A 17,472-nucleotide genomic window follows, 5' to 3' on the forward strand; every position below is an offset into this window, starting at 1 on the left:
AAAGTGCTGCCAGATCTTTTTAAGCGAATGCTTTCTTTTTTTTTCTTTTTCAGAGCTTTCCACGGTTTTCTTGGATTGGCGAACGGGCCATGGGGCGTTGCGCTAGGCTCTCAGATGGCGTGGCCGTCCATCCGCCCATTTCATCACCGTCATCGTCACGCCAGCTTCATCTTCGTCGCTGTCTTGTCATTGTCACACGCGTTCGCGTTAAATGCAATTGAACGTTTACAATGTAAACGGCTTGAAGACAGATTCTAACGGAATCATTTTGACCAAGCATTTTCTTTTCAGTCTTTTTACCCGCAGCCTTAAGCCGACACTTAGTAGCTAGCTACAATGCACTGGTTCATAACAATTCTCGGAATTTTAACGCGATAGCGTTAAGGAGCTCGTGTCGCAGAAAAGCCGGTGTCGTCGGCGTCGGGTGTCGGCGTCGGCGGCGTTGACCGTGAGCGATAAATCACGGCAGGCGCTTCATAAATAAAAAGCAACTTCCAAGATTGGCCCGGTGGGAATCGAACCCGGGTCCCCGGAGTGTGAGACAGAGACGCTACCACTCAGCCACGAGTTCGATGCTTCCAAGCGGTGCAAACGCGCCTCTAGTGAATGCGGTGTTGCCTTCGAAACCAGCCGTGGAAAGTTATACTGCGGTGTATATCGGTAATTATGAACATGTAACGTACAGAAGTCACAATTACACGAGTTGCGAAGTGCGTTTCCGCCGCATTTCTTTTGCGCTTTCCGCACACGCAGAGCCATCTTGCGGCAAACACAGAAGACCCCCTCCTCTCAATGTACGGCGCTGCCCCGACAGGAGGCGCGCCGCGCGCGCATTGGGACCGCTGCCAGGCGCGTCGCGGGACTCCCTCTCCCCTGACGACGCTTCGCCGTGCTTCCGGTTTAGATTACTATCTATCTCTCTGCCCGTGCCGATCACGACGTTTGGATGGCGCAGATCGTTTCCCCTCCGAGACACCGAGTTCTTTGGTTCGTTTCGTTCGCTCAGGCGCACGTTTCGTTGTCGCGCCGAACGCTGCGTTGCTCGACGTTCACCGCGTGATAGGTGGGCGCTAAGTCCGATGCGGGGCGCATCGTAAGTGATTGCTGTGCCGTAGCGCATTGTCTTATACCCCTTGGCGGGTCGACGGGAACGCTGTCGCGTCCCACTCTTGAAGGCGAAGCTTAAGCGTCCTCCAATTTTTTCCTACTATAAACAGCTTTCTTAGCATACATGCACCATGCATAACACATTCGTACATGTGTGCTTTTCCGCAATGTATATGTCCACTTGAGGTGTGTTTTAAGATTTGTGTGCTTACGCTTTGGTGGTGTTCTGAATGTAGTGTTCACTGCAGCGCTACAGTTTTTTCCAAGGCAACCTTCGAGGCTTGCCATGTAGTACATCCAAGGCTCCAGATCGGTAACAAGAACAGTAGGCCTCGAGGATGTCGTGTCGGTACCTTCAAATTCCCACATAGAGAAGAAATCAAGGTTTCCTTCGCCCTGTAAAGAAGCAAACGTGTTTTCGAAAGCTGTGATAGTTGTCTTGACATTATAACAATCGGTCATTGTGCAATGCCGAAAGTGCGAGAATTTAGCATCTCGGAGGCTTAGTTCTTAATTACCTTTTTAGCGATATATGCACCGTACGGTTTTGCTGTAGATGTTTCATAGCTGTAGACAAATTTGAAGATAGGCGACGTTAGAGAGGGCTACTCCAATACATATTTAAGAAATCAAGACTACCCCTTTCGCCATGTTAGACGCCTACACACACCGCAGCGATTCAAACATACTGGTCCTGATGAAAACGCTAAATCTAAAAATAAAGACAGCAAAGAAAAGCTAACAAGATAGGCGTTCTACATATGCTCGTGCGTAATGTACTACATGTTCACAACAGACTTGCACATAACGAATTACATGTAATCCGTTAACATTTTTGGTAATATTGTAATTTTGCGATTAGATTGTTAGCTCGGCAACACTCACTACAAGTCAAGTATTTTTTTCAGGAACAAATTACATGCAACTAGTTACGTTGTTGACGAGGCAAGCTGTAAGAGGTGACGCAGCTTTGAGAACCTGAATTCGTCGGCAACTGCAGTAGAACGCCCGAGATCGTGCCAAGAAGCATCCTCGCGGATTTTCAGACAGGCGAGCCCTGGAGCTCAATAATTATTTTCTCAACTCAATGCTGTGCAAGATGATGGCCGGCGAATGGAGCAAGTGCTGGTACGTCTCGATTGGCGATGACCGCATTAATGCTGGGAAGTCAAATGCGGACGATTTTCTCAACTTTTCGCTAGCCCAAGCGAGGGCGTCTTCTCCAATTAGCAGCAACAGTGAAGCGCTGTGCTTCACGGAGGGTCCAGATGCTGAGTAACCGTATATGTTAGCAAGATCCGTATAGGTTAGAACCCCGCGCTTCCCTCCAGCGCGCGCACCAAGCGAGCTTTTAGTGCCGTTGCTGATGTCTTCGCAACAAAAACGACAGAACACCGATGACATTTCTTTGGAAAGCAGTTGTCAGTCAACATAAGCAATGTGTGAAGAGCAGCAGTGGACTCCCTGAGAGTGCCGAGCCCACTGGTTCTCTTTCATCTATCGGTGCTTAGTTAATAACAGTTTCGGAGGAAAGTAACGTAAAAATAATCTATTGCATTCGAGTAACTCCTGAGTTACCTACGTGGGGTGGTGATTCAAATTCAAATTCTTTATATTTCAGAAGCAAGTTTTATCGTTGACAGGGCTAAAAGCTGCTGTCTGCAGCTTGACAGAGGCCCGGACATCATATTCAAGGCAGGGCGTGACCTCAACGTGCATGTCGAAGCGCTAAACATAAACATAACAGTTCATCAGAATAAGAATACATTATAAGAATACGCCATACTAGATATATTGCTATAAATGAAAAAAGTGCTTATATACAGAAGAAAAAATATATAAGAATGTCGAATATAATGAAAGAAAGGGGAAAATAACACATGTATATATATACATATATATACATGAATTCACATATGCATACACACAAACACATAATACATCAGGAAAAGATATTACATTCTAAAACACTACAATGTGAAATACAAGGAGACACAGGAGGATTTAGCTTCTGTTAAAAAAAAGAATTATTAATGTATGTAGCTTCACGACAATAGTCGTAGGTAAGATATTTTTTAAAAACAAAGAGCTGATGAAGTAATGCTAGTGTGCGCTTCGGTATATCTTTGTATTTATTGAGGATTAACGGAATATTTTATTTCAAGGATATTTCAAGGACTGCAGTTTGTAAAAAGTGCGGAAACGTGGTATTATCCAAAAGTCAAGACAACGTGTACGAACATAGGTATATTGCTGAAGCAGTGCTATTGTGTTAACAAAGTTTTTAAAAGTGGGTGAAGACACAAAGAATGAACGCAAAACATGAAATCCACACATATTTGGCATCTTTATAAGGTTGTACAACCTAAAATACTTTTCTGTGGAAGCTAAATAATCAATATTTGGGATATTGTGAACAACTTTCTTTGGTAATAAACAAATCATCGTAATATTCTTTTGTGTAGTGGTCAACCATACGGGACTACAGTAATTAATATGGGAAGCAAACAATGCAAAATATATTTGGTTTTTTGCTTCCACTGGGAGAATTACATGGCAACGCGATAGAGCTCCGGTGGTCATTGAAAGTTTTTTGCATAAGTTGTCAACATGCGAATCCCATGTGAGATTTGAGCTAAATGTTACTCCGAGAATTTTATATTCCTTGACTATTTCAGTCCTGTGCCCGTCGCAGTATATATCCTGGTCTAAATTAATTACTTTATTTTTTTGCATGGAAGAAAAGTACCTCGGTTTTAGTTAGGTTAATTTTGAGGCAGTTAGAATCCGACCAAAATAGGAGCTTCTGAAGGATGTGATTACATCTTAACGCTAGATCGGCTTCATCAGTTCCGGAGAGTAGGATAGTGCTATCATCGGGATATATGATAAATTTTGAGTTTGTGTCAATACGGACCATATACTTTATATATACGTTAAACAAAAGAGGACCTAAAATACTGCCTTGGGGCACACCACATATTATATGAAGGGGAGAGGAACGGTAATTACCAATGCACACACACTGTGTTCTTGTTGGCTAAGTACGAACGGAATAGTTCGAGCTGCTTACCTCGAACCCCGTAGTCCGAGAGTTTTAGTATAAGTATGTTATGGTTGAGTGCATCGAATGCCCTACTCTAATCTATGAAAAGACCGAGAGTTATATGTTGATTTTCAATGTTTTGTAGCACACTTTCTTTAAGTGTTAATAAAGCTGTTTTAGTAGGGCGTCCTTTTCTAAAACCAAACTGCGAGTCGGAAAGAAGATTTATTTTGTCAAAGAAGTTAGTCAGTCGAGAAAACAATATATTTTCTAAGCCTTTAGAAAAAATTGTTCTCACAGATATTGGCCTATAATTTTTTGTCTCATTTTTATTAAGCCCTTTGTAAATGAGTGTTACCTTGGATCGTTTCAGTGCGTCAGGAATTTGACCTGATTGGATAGCGAGATTGAATATGTGAGCGAGCGCCGGTGTAATGCATTCGATAACATATTTTATGAGCTTTATTTGTAGGTTGCCTATATCTAAAGCCTTGTTGTTCTTTAGACCTAGAAATGTTCGATAAACTTCAGCTTCGCTTAAATCATGCAGAGCAAAGCTCTCAGCAGGGCAATTGCTTGACGGTCTGATAACCTGTAGGTTACTATCTGGAAGTGCGCGTTCTAGAAATGCTTGGTTGAAATGATCAACAAGCGCCTGGCCGACTATTTTATGGTTCTTGTGAGTTAACTTTGAGGGCGTTTCCGTTTTACCTTCGCGACCGAGAACCCTGTTTAGCACTTTCCATGCGGCGTCAGGTTGCTGTTTCTTTATATAAGAAAACAACCGCTGATAATATCCTTACTTTGCCGACCTAAGCTCGGCGTTCAGCTTATTTCTGAAAGTTTTAAAATCTTTCAAGTCAGATGGTGCTCTTGTACGTGAAAAGGTGTGAAATAATCGATTTTTCTTATTAATAGCATTCATATGGGCAGGAGTGACCCAAGGTTTTCTTATCCTTTTTGACGGTTTGAAAGTTGTAGAAGGAAAATGTGTAGCGTATATTCGCTGAAAAATTTCAATGTACTTCGAATATGCATCGTTCGCGCTTTTTATTGCGAATATAAAAGACCAATCCTGAGCACTGATGTCACGCCTAAATAAAAGTAAAGCATCGTCTGATACATACTGCACTGTAACTGCGTCCCTTCGACTATCTTTATGAACTTTGGGGGGGGGGGAAGAAAATAATGAAGATTGGGAACTGGTCACTTATGTCAGAGGCCATTGTTCCTGCATCAGTGACTCTAGTTTGCGCGTTGGTAATAAACAAATCAACTGTCGATAAAGTTAGTACAGTGATGCGTGTCGGCGTAGTGATTATATTCACAAAGCCTGTGGAAGAAACGGCGTTGTTTAAATCTTGAGCGCAGGTGCTAGCTTCAAGGGTATCTATAATAATGTATCCACCATAAACGAGTTTCAAACTATTTGTGGAAGCAAATTGCAAGAAGTTTTCAAAAAAGTTGATAAAGTGCCCAAAATTCCCCTTTGGTGGGCGATAAACGACGGTAATGACGTCAGCGTTTCGTTTCAGTATTAGTACTTCGTAATCGTTTGTAATGCATGTATAATATGATATTACCTCATATTCTTTAGAAGCTTTAACATAAATAGCGACGCCACTGCCCCTACGACTACTGCGATTGATAAAAAAAGCTTTTGTATCCATAAAGATGGATCATTGCAGTATCCATTAAGATGGAGCATTGCACACCCGTTACAATACCATGTTTCAGTAAGCATCAAAACACTATACTGAAAAGAGAATTCGTCTAGGAGATAGGCAATCTGGTCATGCTTAGCGAGAGCAGAGCGTGTGTTAATATGCAAAACAGAACCTGGAAGAAGAACCTGGAAGAATTTTATGGGGCAACGCGAAATCGTGGTAGCGCATTTTGAAAGCTGAAACTGTATGCAGAAAGAGGGGGACTAATTACACCGATGTTATCTTATTGAGGTCGTCTTCACAAGTTATGGATATGGCGCTAGAAGTGTTTGACTGACTCGCAAAAATCCTTCCATTACAGGTCCATACGGATATCCACTGGCAGTCCTTCTTACGCCTGACAGCCATACTGAGAAGTCTCTTTAGTGTAGGACAAAGCTCTTCATATACATAGGATTCGAGCTGCCAAGTCCTAGGTTGTCATTAGTAAGCCGGGCTTTTCTCGCTTTCTTTAATGCCACGTTGCGCTTCGACCGGGACTTGAATCGCACGATAATGTTAGTTTTATCTGGATTACGCGTGGTGACGCAATGGCAAGTCTCGATATCGCACTCACTGATTGGTTCTTCAATAGCATGTCCGATAGTGGACAATATGGCAACAACACTTTCATTTACTGTCTTAACGATTCCCTGGATTTCAAGATGGGCATTCCTAGAACACTGTTCAAAATGAACTATCTGGTTCTCAAGTAACTTAATCAAGTAATTGGTAACTGTAATCAATTACATTTTTCAGTGAAGTAATTGTAATTGTAACGGGCTACTTTCGTTTTAAGTAGCGCGTACAAGTCTGCTTCACAACACTCTGTCATAAAATTAACGGACTCTTCATCAGACAGACGTAATTCGATTGCATTTGGGGCTTCTGTCGTACGATGACAGCCCATCGGACATTCTAGCTGCATAAACCCCTTCGTTCTGATCCGTGGTGTAGTGCTGACGCCGCTCCCTCTTAGTCTTTGCCCGAGCAGGACGAATAGCTTTGCCTTCATTGGTCAGAAATGTAGTACCAGCAAGGGAACAGGAAAGTAATAATAATAATAATAATAATAATAATAATAATAATAAAACTCTAGCCTTCTGCTCGTTCTTCCCCCTTCCTATCTCCTTCTTCTGTTCATACTTTTTTACACGTCCCTTAGCCACGGTATTTTGGCATAAGTCGCATGCTTTCACATACCGTTTCACGTCACTCTGCACCCTGGTCCAAAAGAACTCTTCCGTGATCCTTTCTAATGTATCCTTTACTCCTTTGTGACCTGCGGTTACACTACCATGCCCTATCTTCCGTACTGTGTCCTTCAGCTCCTGCAGGATCATCAACTGTTGTACCTCCCGCCCTGAACTAAACGTACACTTCTGGTATAATAGGTTACTCTTCTTTACAAACTCTACTACTGTTCTAATCCTTTTCCTACGCATCGGTTCTCTTTAGCTTACACTTTCGTATTGATTTGTCCTTCATCTGTACCTTTTTAAATTCTACAGCCGTTACATTTAGTCCCTTAATGGCTGAAACCTGCACTGTTGCCAGAGGTTTGGTGCTACTATTGCTCACTCGTCTTTGTACTGCAGCTTCTACATCTGCCTCTTTCATCTCCCCTTTTGGCGCTTCTGAGTGTACTTTCTCTTCAACGTCCTTCCCTTTCCTCCTCCAACTTGGGTCTGGGTCGTCTGTCTTCCTCACCCCAGGTACATTTCCCACAATCAAAATACAAAGAGGGTCCTCCACAAATCTAGCTGTGGCTAGCCCGGTAAAAAAGGGTGTCGATATTTGAATCCGTGCCTCTGGCAGATATTTAACGGACGTATCTACCAAGATCACTGGTTTGAGGTGCCCGGTCATACTTTCTGGTGGCACTAGACTCCTCCTCACTAAAAAGGTATTTGTTCCCGTGTTTCTCAAGACTGTAACTTTGCACCCTTGTACCTCGCCTTCCAATACAGGCATGTCCTGCTCTCTCTGTCCGTCCTCTCTTGACCTCACGAAGCATGCCGTCTTATCCATGGACCTAGTCCTGCATTCGTCTGCCTTGTGACCTTTCTTTTGGCACAACTGGCAAACCACCAGTGTTTCGGGACGATTATCTCTCACTCGGCAGTTCATCGCTACATGACCTAACCGGTTGCATAGAAAACATCTCTGGGGTTCCCTACGTCTACTGATTTGTCCCTGATTCTTCATCTCTCCATCTGCTGTCGTGTAAGTATCATTGTCGCTCTCTCCTAAATTTTCCATCCCTGTGTCTCTACGATCTGATCCGTTTGTTCTGCCATCTGTTCGAAAGTTTGTAATTTTCTTTCCTTAAAGGGACACTAAAGCGAAACAATAAATCAGTTTAGACTAATGAAGCATTGTTTGAGAACCCTGCAGGCAGTCATTTAAAAAAATAGTTTGATTATTAGATGAAAAAACTAAGGTCCAAGTATCAGTATTTGAATTTTGTGCCGAAATCCCAGCGCCGGTACGTCAGCGCGACGTCAGGGATTCCAAAGTATGTTTTCGCATTTGGGCCCCGTTGGATGAGTAAAGGTTCCCGAAATTGGCCATGTTTAATATTTCGTTCCTTTAGAACACAATGTAGTTAATCTGTACCACTATATATAATTAGTAGGTCCTAGAAGATGCCATCAAAATCCAAGACGTCACAGCCCCCAGGTGCGGGAACTTAAGTAGGCGTCACCACCCGTATTTCGTTCTTGCGCTTTTTCTGCCTTACCAAACGTCTTATGGTTGTAAGAGTGGTGTTTTTGGTGTTGTAGAACGGTAATTTACTGATGCAAAAGAAATAATTTTTTCCTTTAGTGTCCCTTTAAGGAATATCGCCAAATTGCATGCTGCTACACCTGGCAAGAAACTGCTCATCCACGACCTTGTCGCGAACCCCTTCATATGTTTTGTCCGTTTAGGACAGCTCTGTCCACCTCTCAAAATAATTTGTGAGCCGACACGCGAACTGCTTGCCTGTTTCTGAATCTTCAGGTTTGCAAGACCTAAACTGCTCTCGGAATCCTTCTGCTGTCAACCTGAATCTTTGCCATAAAGTTTTCTTGACATTGTCATAGTCTAAGGACTCTTCGGCTGGAATACGCCCAAAGACACTCAGAGCCTCGCCCACCAAACATAGACTCAAGGCGTTAGCCCACTCGCTCCTCTCCCAGCCTTGCCCAATTGCTATTCTTTCGAACCGATGCAAATACGCATCTAGGTCATCCCTCCACTCATCGAAAGGTGCCATTAATTTCCTAGGGCAAATCTGTTTTGGCCTGGAAGCAGGTGAGTCGGACGACGCCGATCCGGGAGTACTCGTGCCTTCACGAGAGCCCATGCCCATCTCTGCTAACCTTATCTTCAATTGTAAAGTTCCTTTTTCTCGTTTCTGCTCTTCACACATTCGTTCGTGTTCTACGCGCGCTCGTTCGTGTTCCTTTTCTTTTTCTTCTTGAGCACACTCGAAGAACTTCATCGTCTCTTCCTTCGACATATTTAAATCTTTGGCTATCGCCGCCAAACGTTCCCACTCCATCTCTAAACCAGCAAGATCAGTGACAGGGCCGAAATAGAATCCTGGAAATATCCTGGGACGGATTCTATCCTGGGACGTATCCTAGTAAGGATTCTATCCTGGGACGTATCCTGGTACGGATTCTATCCTGGGACGTATTCTGGTACGGATTCTATCCTGGGACGTATCCTGGTACTGATTCTATCCTGGTAGGCTCGCCAATTTGTGTCACACGGATCTCGGGGCCGTGGGGACGTTGGGAGAGATGGAGTCGGGAGACGCAGGCGAGCACAGCAAACATACTTTACTAATAACAAACCCAAAATAAAACACAGAACTCAAAACTCAACTGACAAAGATAAAACTCCACACTTGCTTAGCCAAAACAACGTCCTTATTTTCGCCCACCTGCATCCTTAGCGCGTTTCGCGCGAACCTGCGGCAACCCTGGCCTATGGCTGCACGCTAACAAAAAAAAAGAACGCTCTTACAAGGTTCTTTTGGTGCACGTCACTCCAAGTCCGATGTGTTTGGGCTCTTGGTCACCGTCAGTGCTCCTGCCGATTCCGCAAGTTTTGCTTCCTTGGTATCGGCCGGCCAGCTACTCCGTCTCGGATGCCGGCGTCCCGAATGATGTTGGTGACCCTGCACTCAGGCCTGCCTGGCTAGACCTAACACCGGGCTCCACCGCTTCTTCTCCGAGTGCCGATAAGAAGCCCCGGGGACTATCGTCCGTGCTGGTCTGCCGAAGAAGGGGGATCCAATTCCTGGAGTGCGCGGCACTGCCGTGGGAGGCTGCAGCAGGTCCAGGGAGCCTCGTTCGGACGTCGCCGAGGTCGACGGCCACACCCTGGGTCGCCAGCGTCACGGACCTGTCCGAACCTCCATGGGTCCCGTCGCCAGTACGAAGCTGGCGCTCCAACCTTTTTGGCCCAGAGCCACGTCGATAATCCCAGCTCAGCGCCGCTTCTCCTCCGATCACACCTCAGGTCACGCGCCTCGAGGGCCCGTGCGGTTCGGACCGGTCGGCGCACATCGTCCTCTTCTTTTCTTTTAGTGTCCCATGCCTCTTACATATGACAAAGTGTCAACGTTCGGAGTTCTTTCATCGCTGGCTTTCCTGGCAACGGAGTGCAAACTTCATCTAAGACGTAGACATCCTGAGTAGTCGTATGGTCGCGGTAGAGGAGCTCTGGATGAGCTGCCATATAGTTGGCGAGGAGGAGCTGATCGAGAGATAAGGTCTGTCCTTAAGCGTCTGGAATACTTGCTTCGGGACGACTGTTTCGTCGGCGCCAGTGTCAATCTTGAAATTTACTGGCTCACCTTGAACCAAGACTGTTGCCTCCCACGTTCCTGTATTAGACGTCTTGATTACTTCGAAGAATCGTGCTTCTAAATTGACTTGTTGCGTTTCGACACAATCGAGGCTCCGCGGCATGCATACGGAGGCGTAATGACCCTTTTTCCGGCAATTCATGGACACTTCCGAGCTTGCTGGGCGCAGAGTACGAGGGTGACGCTCTTGACCGCACCAACGGCATGGTTTCTGCATGCTGTTTTTACCGGAGGATGAAGATGACTTGTTTGCCTAGCGTGAATAGCTGCCGCTTTTGTCCTGTTTCGAAGTACTCCAGGTGGATTGGAGAGCGGATGCAACTTTGTTCGCACATGGCACTTCCCGGCGGAGGTTGACTTATTGCTGAAGGACGCTCTCGATCTGGCGGACGGACTCGAAAGTCTTCTGAAGAGTGAGGTCTGCGTCGAGCTGTAGCCCTGGCGCATAGCTGCTTATCTTTTATCCGAACTACGAGGCGGTCGCGCAGGAACTCTTCTCAAAGAGCGCCTAACTCGCAGTCTTTCGAAAATGTGTGAAGCGCAGTAAAGAAATCTTCGGCCAACTCACCGTGTTGTTGCGCTCTGGTGTTGAATCTGGCTCGTTCAAAGATTACGTTGCGTCGCGGGATAAAGTATTTGTCGAACTGCTCCACGACTGCGTTGAATTTCTTGGAGTTCTCTTCAGAGCGAGCAAAAATGGCATACATTTCCTCAGCTCGCTCGCCCACGATGTAGAGTAGCGCGTCTACTTGATGCTTCTCGGGCTTAACGCACAACCCTGAAGAGGTTCGGAAACGTTCAAATCTTTGTTTCCACTTCGGCCACTCATTCGGCGATGAAAATTTGGAGGCGTCCGGCGGTTGAATTGCGAATGACGCCATGGCCTCGAATGTTAAGGGGTCGCGTTGCTTGAGTACCGAGATGTGCGCATAGGGAGCAGCTCACCGGCGTTTCGTTGCTGGCACGGAGCAGGTCTCACGGAGGAGGTCTAGGAGCCGATGTCCGCTGGTAGAACCTCTTCTTCTGAAACCAAGTTGTAGCCAGGAAGGAAGAGCGACACGGCCAGACGAGGAGTCACATACGCACACGTTTAATGGTCTCCCAGACGTGTTCTATGTCAAGAAGAGCACGCGCTGCCAGATCACCGACCACGCGCAGTCCCGGGGAACCATGTCTCCCCGTTTTCACTAGATTCCAGCATGTACAACATTATCGAGCTGCTGTGCTCGAAGACAGAAGCTACGATTGGACACATACTCCTCTCGCGCCAAAGCCAACAATTTCATTGAAACGGTTGGCAAAGAGCGTCGCGAGCCAGTTGTCCCCATTCTTTCCTCGCTGAGCTAGCCCTTTTAGGCACTTTGTTGTACTGCGCTGCCTTCGGGACCGGTCCATATTTCCTAGTACTTTCCTCGCAGCAGATAACGCTACGCAGCAGCTTTGTGGCGTTGCACTGCCTTCATCACAGGGCCAGGTTGAAAAGGTTTCAGAGCGCTGATCTCAGGCACCCGCCCCTACGGCAAGCGTCATCGTTGTCCCTCGTAACCAAGCGAACGAACGCGGCGAAGGATGAAAGCGAAGGCGGAGCGCAGCGGGAGATAAAAGACTGCGGTAGCGAAGAGAGTGCGAGGACCAAAGCGGAGGTGCAGGGTGCAGCGGAACCACGAGGCAAAAAGCGGAGGAGGAGGGTATGGCGAAAACGTGAGAAGCGTAGTGCCGTGCAAGACTCGCGTTGCGGTGACGTTGGCTACGAGATGTCGCCAGAGTAGCGCGCGTCATCTGCATGCACACAAAGGTCTGTCTGAGCGGAGGTCTGCCTGCGACGGCTGCTATGAATCGCGCTCGCGCGTCACCCACGCGCTGCCTCTCGCAATCTCCCGATTATTGAGGCAGTCGCGCCACTCATCACTCCGTTTGGAACGTGCAGCTGAACACGTATACAGCTGCGCTGAAATTTCGCATTAGGCAGTGTTGTAATCGTCGAATAATTTTTTATGTTTTTTCGCAGAAATACAATTGCCATCGGTTTTTAATTATTGACATGCATGTAGATAGAACGTTTTGCTAATACCCCCTCCAGCTACCCACCTTCCTTGAACCACTTGTTGATAGACAGCGAAATAAAGTAATTGAATTACACTGAGCGTTACCGAGCAAATAAAATATTCCGTTCATTACAATACTGAGAAGAAATTAATTAGTGACTAGTAATTACTTACATGTAATTCGTTACGTAACATTCTTTTCTTCATTGCCCATCGAATGGGTGCTTTCCTCGCGCTCTTACACTGCAATATACGAAGTTTTAGTTTGACCTGCCTTACTCGAATCAGAGCAGCCCCCGCAACACTTTATTCTCTTTTTCTACGTGCTAAAGAAATCAAATAATATGGTGCGAATATTTAAGGCAAATAAAACATTAGTGTACACGGTCGTCCACTTCCAATTTGAACACGGCTCCGGGCGGCCGGCGAGGGCGGCGCTCCGCGGAGCGCCGCTCGTGGGCGCCGGGGTAACTAACGCGCCGGCGCACTGGCCGCCACAAGCGTGGCCGCAGCCGCGTCGTCTGCTACAGCGCGTCTGCACTAGTGTGTGCTGACGGCTGAGGCCACGCCTGTGGCTGCCAGTGCGCCGGCGCGCACTGGCAGCCGCAGCCGTAGTGCAGACGCGCTGTAGCAGACGACGCGGCTGCGGCCACGCTTGTGGCGGCCAGTGCGCCGGCGCGTTAGTTACCCCGGCGCCCACGAGCGGCGCTCCGCGGAGCGCCGCCCTCGCCGGCCGCCCGGAGCCGTGTTCAAATTGGAAGTGGACGACCGTGTACATTCCTGAGCACTATGAGATGGAACACCGTATTTGCCATTTAAAGTTTAGAACAAGCAAAAGGTTATACTCGTGGTATCTGAAATTGAGCCTGACATTGTAATGAGTAAGAAGTACCTCACCTATTGAACATTCACTATTATTGTATACTTTTCCGTAGGGTACGTGCGGTATGACACTATGACAACTTGAATAAATTTAGGTGTTTCCTTTCGTATTGCATACACATTTTAAGTTGTCATTCGTTCTGATAAGAGAGGTGCTTGCTTGGTTTGGAGAAAATGCGCTTAAGAATTACGCGAAAATGTATGTCACATAGAGCGTACACAGATTATTGTGTTGCTGTAAAGCTTACGACATTCGGATGACGGAAAGCTGAAAAATTAGGAATGCATTTGGATCCCAGCTAACCTTGGGCTAAGGATCCAACTGATCTTTTTTTACATATTTCTCGGTGTACTGTTTGCAACAAAAATTCGATACTCACATAATCAATGTACACAGCCACCTGCAAAAAAGAAAGAATGTATAAAAATTAGTAAAATCACTCAACATATATTTGAAAATATATCATAGCAATCCTTTCAGCCAGGATTCTAATTATTCATATTATTGGAGCAGTTATAAAGAAGTAATTTTTTCCGGCAACGCATTATTCGCTCTTAAAACTGTACGATTTCATCCCTCGTTGATTTCAAAGATATTGATAATATCGTTCTATGGGCGAAGCGATGGCCGTGATAGCAAAGTATTACGATCTCACACAAAGCAAGGCTCCCATTTTTATGGGTAGTGTAAATTGCAGCAAACATTCGCTCATTGCCTATAGACGCGTGGTACCACCTGCGCTAAAACTCACTTGAATGGAGTTCACGAGATGACCCCAAGCAGCGCCTCGTAGGACATTACGCAACCACACTTCGCAAGTGGACATTCCGCACTCCAGCTCCTTTTAGCATTTCGCCGAGCCGTGCCTCCAAACCTTCGCACACAACGTGAGCTCCAACACATTAGAGAGTTTTAGAATAGGGGCCCCAAACGTTTTGGGGCCCCAAAGAAATAGCGTCGAAGCCACTGCGCATGCGCAAGACGCAAACTGCCTTTGGGTTTTGCGTTGGGAACGCTATTTCACCGATTTAGCGGGAGCCCAAATAGCGGCCCCAAAAGTTTTGCGTCGGCAAACATGGCGGCGCCCATCGAAGCGACGGCTCTAACCTAGCACCAAACTGGGTTCGATTCGCGGTAACGCGTGAAGTTCGCAAGCTAGGAGAAGTGACTGCGGTTATCGCTTTCCCTCAACTAGCGTGTGTTATGAATATTGACTCATTAGACGCCGCTGATTTTGAATTCATTTGTGGATTTTATGGCTCGTAGGCCTAACGCGGCTAAGCTTGGCTGGTGAAGGCTAGTAATGTTGGTTTGCTCAAAACTAAGCGCAACTAACTGTTTGCTGCTTACAGAATAACTTCTAAATTGTAATTAAATGCGAATACACGAAAGCCAAAATTATTATTCCTATCATAAAATGGTATATATTTTATTTATTATTTCTAATAGCTTTTCTTTGACGCCGTAGTGGCGCTGTCAGCGCAAGACGCTATCCGCAAACGTAAAACCCTATTCTAAAACTCTTCACTCCTACGTGCCATAACGCTAACACCCGCAAAGCTCTTTGGGGCCCCAAACTATTGGGGCCCCTATTCTAAAACTCCCTATTGCGCACCAATACGCCAGCCTTCTCGCGTTAAAGGGACCAGGGAATTTTCGACAGTCAAATTGAAATTTTGCATTGCAAAGAGTTGTGGCGGAGCACGTTCACTTAATAAAGAAATTGCAAAGCTGTGCATGCAGGCTCTAAATAATCCAAAATCGGCGGCTTGAATGACAAGCTCGAAGCTCCCCCCACCGGCAGCGACCGCCATCTTACTATGACACTTCTGGGGCTTGAGTGGGAGGTCAGCAGTGCGGATGGCGTCTAAGAACATTTTTTGTTTTTTTGACGCGTCAGGTATTAGCTGAAATTCTTAACGAAGACAACGACATCATCAAGGTATATGAGGAAGCTTTGCCATTTCAAGCCAGGGAGAACGACATCCATCCTTCACTGTTATGTGACGGAAGCAGAACAGAGGCCGAAATGGAGCACAGGAAATTTGTACGGACAGCCCGGAGTTAGAAACGCAGTTGTTTTGTGGTCTCACTCATCTAACCTCAGATGAAAAATACTTAGCATGCCTCTACGGTCGTGACAGTTGCCGGCCTGCGGCAACGGCAAAACGTCTTTTTTTTGGGGCGTTATTGATTTTTCTATATTCCTCGCACACACACAGGGTTTCGCCTTTTTTCTTCAACAATTCAACGGACCGGGAAGGACCATGGATTGCAGCATGATTTGTTGACACTATTTTCAAGGACATCGTTTATTTACGTCTACTCAGCCTCGCGTTCTTCAGCCGAAACACGATAGGGATATTGTCGGAAAGAGCGTGTATCTGCATCGGTAGTGTCTTGGTGTTTAGTGAGATGCGTTTGGCGTACCTTAGACGAAGACTCAAAGCACGACCGGAATTCCACGAGAAGCTCGTGAAGTGTGGTCTTGCTTGAGGCAGAATGTTTCGGCTTGACATCCATGCTACCAAAGAAAGCGGCGTCAACGGGCACTTTCTCGTATGCGAAGCACTCGGCAATGTCGGCAGCAGTGTCTCCGTAGGCAACGGCGGTGCCTCATAAAAGGTGCGAATGTTCGTAAAAATTTCTGGCAGGTATCTGTCTGCGTGATTCATGAACTTGGTGATCGCTGCCTTCAGGGTTGCTGAAGCGGGCTTGTTATTGGCCGCACGCACGCACGCAACAAAAGTGACGCGCTGCTTTCTGCGACCGCGTCTCCATCCGGCAATCCTTGGCATGTGACCTCGCCCAGAACTGTCGCTTGTGGAGGCAAAGTCACGGTGTCGTCAGAAACACGCAGCGCAATATTGCATTTGCTGTCTTTCTTTCACCCTTTAGCTCGTTCTTTCCGAAAGGGGCCGGTGCGTTGGCGAAGATTAATTGCTGCTCCTTAAGCGTGCAGAAAAAATGCACGCCGAGAATCGGATTGCGAGAATAGTCGCGGAAAACGAGACACGTGGCTACGAATGTGGTCGCTCAAATTTTGATTGTGGCCGTGCAACAGCCCAGATGAATAACAACGGGGCCGTCGGTTGTGCGAATGTAAGGAATCGTAACATTTCGGACAGCCGTCGCCATTTTTCCGCCCAGAATAGAAAAATCTGCACCCGTGGCTGCTAATGCACTAACTTTACGGCCGCCAACCGTCACAGGTATGTCTAGCCAAATGCGGTGACCGTTGTCAGATTTGGTTGTCGGATTCTGTCTTTTCACACAAGGGGCGACATGTGCCATGATTACGTCAAGGTCCAGATATCTGCGGTTGATGCACGTTTTCTCGTGAGCGCCGCGAAGTGAGGTCGTCTGCACATCGAGGCCCAGCGACCTTGCCTCCGAAGGTCACTGCCTTCAGGGTTGCTGAAGCGGGCTTGTTATTGTTATTATCACCTCTGTTCCATGGTCGCGAAGCATGTACGCTTCGGTGAGAATCCCCTGGGAGATGGTAAAATAGACTGAAGTTTCAGACATGACGGCATGGGCTGCTGGGCTATTAATTCTGCAATTTCTCTGGCCAAATTCGGGATGAGGCAAGCTGACGCAAAATCCAGTCAGCCCAAGTTGTCAGTACCGACATCCGCGATAGATGTGAGCGGCCTCACCGTAGTGAAGGCAAAAGGGTCGTCGGTCAGAAGTGTGCTAGACATGGGAATTCCGTGCGGGTGATTGGTAACCAGCAATGCATGGACCGACTGTTTCTGATGGTACTGGGGATGAAGAGAAGGCGTGCTCTGCGGCTGCGGGAGATGGCCCAGGTATGG

The 17,472-nt window shown here is 46.5% G+C and overlaps 1 protein-coding gene across 1 annotated transcript in view; it reads right to left on the bottom strand.

Annotated features, from left to right (window-relative positions):
- Positions 1–17,472, bottom strand: part of LOC135917079 (uncharacterized) — a 93,819-nt gene that overhangs the window by 49,378 nt on the left and 26,969 nt on the right. The window contains exons 6-7 of the mRNA XM_070530178.1: positions 14,034–14,054; positions 1,320–1,503 (exon numbers count right to left, since the gene is read on the bottom strand). Coding sequence (XP_070386279.1) covers positions 1,320–1,503; positions 14,034–14,054 — 205 coding nt within the window. The remainder of the gene's footprint in view (positions 1–1,319; positions 1,504–14,033; positions 14,055–17,472) is intronic.

This window comes from Dermacentor albipictus, unplaced genomic scaffold (genome assembly GCF_038994185.2).
Source record: "Dermacentor albipictus isolate Rhodes 1998 colony unplaced genomic scaffold, USDA_Dalb.pri_finalv2 scaffold_60, whole genome shotgun sequence".
Taxonomy (NCBI): Eukaryota; Metazoa; Arthropoda; class Arachnida; order Ixodida; family Ixodidae; genus Dermacentor; species Dermacentor albipictus.